Source organism: Branchiostoma belcheri, unplaced genomic scaffold, assembly GCF_001625305.1.
Source record: "Branchiostoma belcheri isolate BF01 breed outbred unplaced genomic scaffold, Haploidv18h27 scaffold30, whole genome shotgun sequence".
Lineage (NCBI taxonomy): Eukaryota > Metazoa > Chordata > Leptocardii > Amphioxiformes > Branchiostomatidae > Branchiostoma > Branchiostoma belcheri.
Genome location: NW_017803910.1, coordinates 1692010 through 1698356, shown reverse-complemented (window position 1 = coordinate 1698356; position 6347 = coordinate 1692010). Strand labels below are relative to the sequence as shown.

At 42.0% G+C, this 6347-nt stretch overlaps 1 protein-coding gene across 6 annotated transcripts in view; it reads left to right on the top strand.

Annotated features, from left to right (window-relative positions):
- The first annotated feature begins 1101 nt into the window (after positions 1–1101).
- Positions 1102–6347, top strand: part of LOC109474157 (arf-GAP with GTPase, ANK repeat and PH domain-containing protein 1-like) — a 71448-nt gene continuing 66202 nt past the window's right edge. For 5 of the 6 annotated variants that reach the window (XM_019774392.1, XM_019774396.1, XM_019774394.1 and 2 more), the window contains exon 1: positions 4208–4409. In XM_019774392.1, coding sequence (XP_019629951.1) covers positions 4247–4409 — 163 coding nt within the window. In that variant the 5' untranslated portion in view covers positions 4208–4246. Of the gene's footprint in view, positions 1204–4207; positions 4410–6347 lie in introns of those variants that run through there. The other variant, XM_019774393.1, reaches the window with a different exon arrangement.

Genomic DNA, 6347 nt, shown 5'->3' with positions numbered 1-6347 from the left:
GTTGTGGACTAATAAAACACTGATGTGTGCCCCTCTCCTTGGCTTCTAGGCCGACTTTTTGTGTTTTGACGTTCAAGTGGGTTCAACTAGCAATGGTTCATCCGACTCAGAGTGGCCGCTTCAACACACACCGGGCAAGCCGATCGTAAGATTGCCGGAATTTCTTTGGTGATGAGAGTGGTGCACGCCCGCCAAGGCCTCTTGGGCAACCCGGTAAACGTAAAATATATAATCATGGTTAATGCTCAATGATCTATTGAAAATTAACATTTCAAAAATATTCTTTTCTGGCAAAATGATATTTAGAATAAGTAATAAGCTGTTTTTATCCCGAAATTGCGATAGTTTGCAGGGACTACTTTGTTCCAGCGGTGTTGGACAGGTGTGTTGTTCGGCGCACGTGCGGGAAAGAACTATACGGTAATTACCCGATGATCAAACAAATTGACTAATCAGTGCACTGTATGTATTGGCTGCTGATTGACCAATAGGTATGTCCAATAGATTTTTAACCAAAGGTTGTTTTCTAATGTCTCTTCTGGTAGGCTCAAGTTCTCTGACACGCTTAGTCAATCCGCTCACATTGCGAAATGATACAACTATAACCGAAAATATATAATCGTGGTTAATACTCAATGATCTATTGAAAATTAACATTTCAAAAATATTCTTTTATGGCAAAATGATATTTAGAGTAAATATCAAGCTGTTTTAATCACGAAATTGCGATAGTTTGCAGGGACTACTTTGTTCAAGCGGTGTTGAACGAGTGTGTTGTTCGGCGCACGTGCGGGAAAGAACTATACGGTAATTACCCGATGATCAAATAAATTGACTAATCAGTGCACTGTATGTATTGGCTGCTGATTGATCGACCAATAGGCATGTCCCATAGATTTTTAGCCAAATGTTGTTTTCTAATGTGTCTTCTGATTGGCTCAAGTTCTTTGGCACGCTTTGTCAATTTGAAGCACTAATATCATTAGCTGCTAGGAGTCGCTCTTAAATAAACAATGTAAATTCGTATTGGCAATTTTACCACCGACAAGTACTATTGTAATCCGCCAGGCGGCATTTTTGACACGTGGCGAAAAATATACCATACCGTCTGATAATCGACTGCACGGATGGCAGCCATTGAATTGTTTTCTGGATCGCACTGTGATGTTTGTTGGAGCAAAGTGGAGAAAGTATGCACTACAGGTAACTTTTATAAATTAATTTAAGTTCTGAAGACACTTGTCTTTCTAAACATCCAAGGTATCTTTGTCTGGCGTCAGTTAAACTGCTAAAAATCCAAGGAGACGAGGCGAGGCTCGGTGTTGAGTTGATCTAGCCTTGGTAACCTTTTTTCACGGGCCGAATTAAATGTGTTTCACCGGCAATTGCTGTAAGAATATGTCTTTTCCTGGCAGCCTATCTTTCTAGTCGGCCTTTCTGCTCACTGTCGTGCTAAAATTATCGAGACCAACCCCGTAAAATGCCCCGACGTGCGTTAATGTGCCCGGCGGGAGTGGAACACTCCCAGCGCCGTAGAGATGCCAGGGAGCTCCCGTGCCATGATTACCAGGCTAAAACCAAGGCGCCTCCTCGATAATACAGACGACAAACAACTGAATTAGTCAAGAGCAACATATTCTGTGCAAAGGGCCGACTTAAGAGGACGAATTCCATGAAATTCACGGCGAAAAAGTCACCGCGTTGGAGGAGCTATGTCCTCGGGACCAGCGGCAGACTTCGCCCGCGAAAAGTCCCGTAGCGTCCCCCGTAGCTGTTGTACGTTGCTCGCATTCTTACTCTTAAACCAGGAAATTCAGGCTTAGATGGGTTTTTTAAGTCCAAAACCAAATCCTCTAAGCTATAGGACTTTTCTGGTAGCCTATATTTCCAGCCGGCCCCTGAAACCAACCCCGTGAGAATCCCCGGGCGTACGGAATAGCCTGGGCGGGAGGGCAACACTGCCAGCCCCGTAAACATACCCGGGAGCGCCCGATGGTCTGACTACCAGGCAAAGCTGAAAACCCGCTCGGGTAATACAAAGGAAGAAAACTGAGTAAATGACGACTGACATGTTTGGTACAAGTGCTCGACAAGTGTGATTTAAGGGGAGATATATGAGAGATACAATGTGTATTGGAGCATGGAGGTAGAAGTTTCTATGATTGGAGATTGTTCTATTATTAAATCAATAAATGTGTATTATGAATAGCATTTAATAACTGCTTATGTGATCTTTCTATATACAGTTAACGTTATGATATCAGAAAAACAATAGCATAAATAGAACAGTCATCACTTTTTCTTATTTTCCTTTGCATAACATGACATGGATTCAATGGCTAGAGGAGAAAAGTTGGGGAAACATCACCAAAGCATTAAAAGGTTTAAAAACATTTTGTATAATGTCCTTGGGTAAATTAAGTAAAGATGGCAATGAAAGGTTATGAGCTTATATTTTGCTCAAAAGCATGACAGCAGAATGGGATGCGGTACTGTATTTTTCCGTGTTGACCAATTCGCTAGAAGAACAGCGAATAGCATTATCTTTTCTTTAAATTGTAACTTTTTGCAAAAATGTAAAATGGAACGGGCATAGAGTTCACGACGAGCTATAGATTTTTCCATGCAACAACGATGTTACATTCGAAGGGACAGTAAAGGATTGAAGAGATCTGTGTTACCGATGTCCGTCCTGGACATATTTTATGCTGCAATATTACAACATACATCAACAAGAAATGTTGTAGAAATCTGTATCTAATATATGCTGATACAATCTTCTAAAATTTTATCAGGGGATTAGTTTCTATTGAGGGCGATTCAAGCAGCGCTTATGACACCATTCAATCAAAATGACTAACAATGAGGGCTTTCCCCAACAATACGGTCTCGTACAACACCACAGTAGAGATTGGATCAGCACTTGTATGTAACCGTATGTCACTGGAATAAAAATAACGCCGACAACAAAGAATATCGGGTAAGAAATCCGTCAGAAAACCTCCAGGGAACTATACCATTCAGAGTGCGGCAGCGCAAAGCGTTTACCAATACATGCTGGCGCCTTTTTGTCTACAGAAGCAGTTGAGGGTGAGAGACGAGAGCAGACATCAATGGAAAGCACATAAAAAGCCGTTGCAGTGGAAGGATTTTGAAATATCGGATACCGGAATCCGTACTTTCGATGTTGAAGGAATCAAGAGAAGGGCACATCCTAGGGCAGTCCCTGAAACTTGAAGCAGGACTGGTGGTTTTGAAGCAAATAAAACATCAGCGTTTGCAAAAAAAGAAAAGAAACCAACTGGAATAAAAAGGTATTTCTAAACTCCCAATTTTTTTCATCACTTAAGACTTCTTCTTTTGACTTCAATCGAACTGAATTCGATTGAAGCGCTTGGCATATTTTTGACCAAGATCGGACGGTCCCTCTTAACAGTTACATATATAGCGTTATTATATGATATATAAATTATAATATGAGTAACATGTCCTTAATTACGTGATATCAGTGGAAAGTTGTACGATACGTATTCTATATAAGTTTCTGATCACAAAGTAGATGTTGTCGTTTATGCATATGCAAAAGTCTCCTTGGCTATTGTTTTTTTCGTAAGGCCATGTTGATTTGATTATATGGATGACATCCGCGCGCGCATGAATTTTCGGCCGTTTCAAAAAAAAAAAAAATTTTCAACCATACTGTAAATCGTACAAAACAGTTGCAAAATGAGCAAAAATATACCGTAAGTTACAAAAAAAATTAAGTAAAACCTATACCAATGTCGTAGAATGCCAAAATCAAACGAAAAAAGACGAAATTGTAAAGAAATGAACTTGAAGACTAGATTACTCGCCAAACCATATTCTGTCCCATTTGTTCAACCCTCATGACCGCGTACATTTCAAAATGAAAACGACTTCTTTTTTTGCAAAACTTTTTTTTTATTCGCACGCGCGCATCAGTTTTGGGGTTCCTGGAGGATGTCATCCATATAATCAAATCAACATGGCCTAATGACAACTTTCACCCCTGAGGCCGCTTAGTTTTGGTATCTCCCACAACCCGGAAGTGAAAGTTGTCCGTTAGTTACTTCCGGGGCATGTGATTTCCCAGGCTGTGAGACTGGGACGGCGGATGTCGGCCGTAGCCGTGCGATGTTTTGGTGGATTTTTAGGGCTGTCCCGCTGAAAATGGCCCAGGTTTCCTTAGATAACGACAGAGCCACAGGAGGAGAGTACTTGGAAGATGAATTATCAAGCGGAGGTCAGCAATTCTCTGGCAATTCGGCAGGAGATCACCAGATTCGAGAGTGTCCACCCCAACATTTATGCCATCTACGATCTTTTGGAACAAATCGACGATCCTCTGTTGGCTTCCCGGGTGCGCGATCACGTTGTTTGTATCGAAGGTGAGTCGATTTTCCGTTAATTCTTCCGTTTTGGGCGGTATTTTCCGTCCGATCGCGAGGATTAAGTGTGTCTCCGGGGCTAGGGTGGATTTTTCCGGGCGGAGTTAGTACCGTTACCCTGCCGCGTTGTTTGAAAGGCCGAGCCTTTCAGTCGTTTTTTGTGTCCCCATCCATGAAAATGGATTGGTTTTGGGCGACTTTTTCTCCGCACTGACTCGTGATCGTGGCTTTATTTTCTGTCGTGGCCGACTTTTCCTGTGTCGTGTCGGCTTTCCTGTGGTCAGGCCTGCCCAGTCTTGCGAGACAAACCAAGCTTCCTGGGTTCGAATCCGTCGCGGAAGTCTCAGCAAACTTCAAGTCAAGTAGACACCTGTCCGGAAACGTTACCTCCACAAGTCTTGAGGTCCAGGATTTGTTGTCGTTAAGGATATTTCACACCAGTAGTACTTAATGCCTGTCAGATTTGTCAAGGGGTTAGACTGTTTGTTTGGAGATGTGCTTGTCAAGCGAGGAAAATGGATTTTCTATGCCCCACCGCTGTGTATGCCGTCTCTTTTGTATCCCGTATTGTCCTTTTGAACCCCAACATAATAAACTGTCGTTTTCTGGGACAGTTTCGGCAATCTTTTGGCAAAAACCTCAACCTTGTGGCACGTTTTTATAGCGAGTGTAGGGGCAGGCAGACTTCAGACTTCGGGAGAGAGAGAAGTGTCCACATGTGGTGTTGGCAAGCCCTGCAATATATCACGTTAACTGACAGCCGTCCCTTTCCAAAACACGAATTCTGTGTCAGTTACCAAAACCAGAAGGACTCGACTCGCCGGAACGATCACAAACGTTTCTAAAAGGAACAGGCAAGACCCCCGGAATTACCTCAGTCCCTGTGTGTTTTGGTTAACTCTGGGAGTAGGGTATAAACACACAGACATGGTCTTATAGGACTTGATCCTGAATTAATCACCAAAATCACCCCCCTCCCACAACAAGCCATAAAACAACTGCCACTTGTGGAGGTAAATATTTGTACAGTAATATAACAATCCAGATCGCCATATCATAAACAACATTGCAGATGATCCACAAAAGCATAATGTTTTTCTTAGTTTTTGTGCCCAGTATTTAACAATAACATCTTGCCCTAGTTTCTGGTGACACATTAGGTCATGCATAGTGTTTGAGGTATACTGTTGAGATGACAAAGGTGTGTATGGGGTTTTTAATGGAAGTTGTAATGCACAGAAAATTCAACAAATACCCCTAGGTCCAATTTTACTTATGAACCCAATCTTTTGCAATGCAACATTGCATTGTTAATTTTAAGAAGGTGAAGTTATATCAATAATGAAGCCCAAATATTTGTCTCATATTCTTATAAAAGCCAGTTCTCAAAAACCTTTTCAGATCCTTTGTTGGTTGCACTATGCCCCAATTGCAGGTCCATAACCCTTCAGTCAACTCTTGTTTCTCATTCCTGCCGGTGTTCTAACAAGCTGGCCTGACAGAAGTTTACAAACAACACCTTTCCCTGCATTATCCTATGGTGATGTCCTACATGCCTTTCAAATTAACGGCTGCCATGGCTCTAGCCTAGGGGCAGACATGTTTTGTGCGTTATTGTAAGGGTGCGTAGAATACTTGAAGTGTGTGATGTATTGGGTCGGCATTTGTTTTAATACGAACATTTGTTGCCTGGTGAAATATTTGATAAGAGGCACAAGTGGTATGAAAATACGACGTGGCTATATACACTCCCGGAGTGTATATAAAAGACAAATAGATTTTATATACACTCCGAAATACTGGCCTCCTTGGTAGGCCCAAAACCTGGGTTTTTGTGAGTGTTTGAGGATTCAGGGGCACCAAGTTTAAACCTCGGTCTTGAAGTTTATCTTAGTGGATGATGAAAATCAGAAAACAACACGGAAATCCCCACCGAAG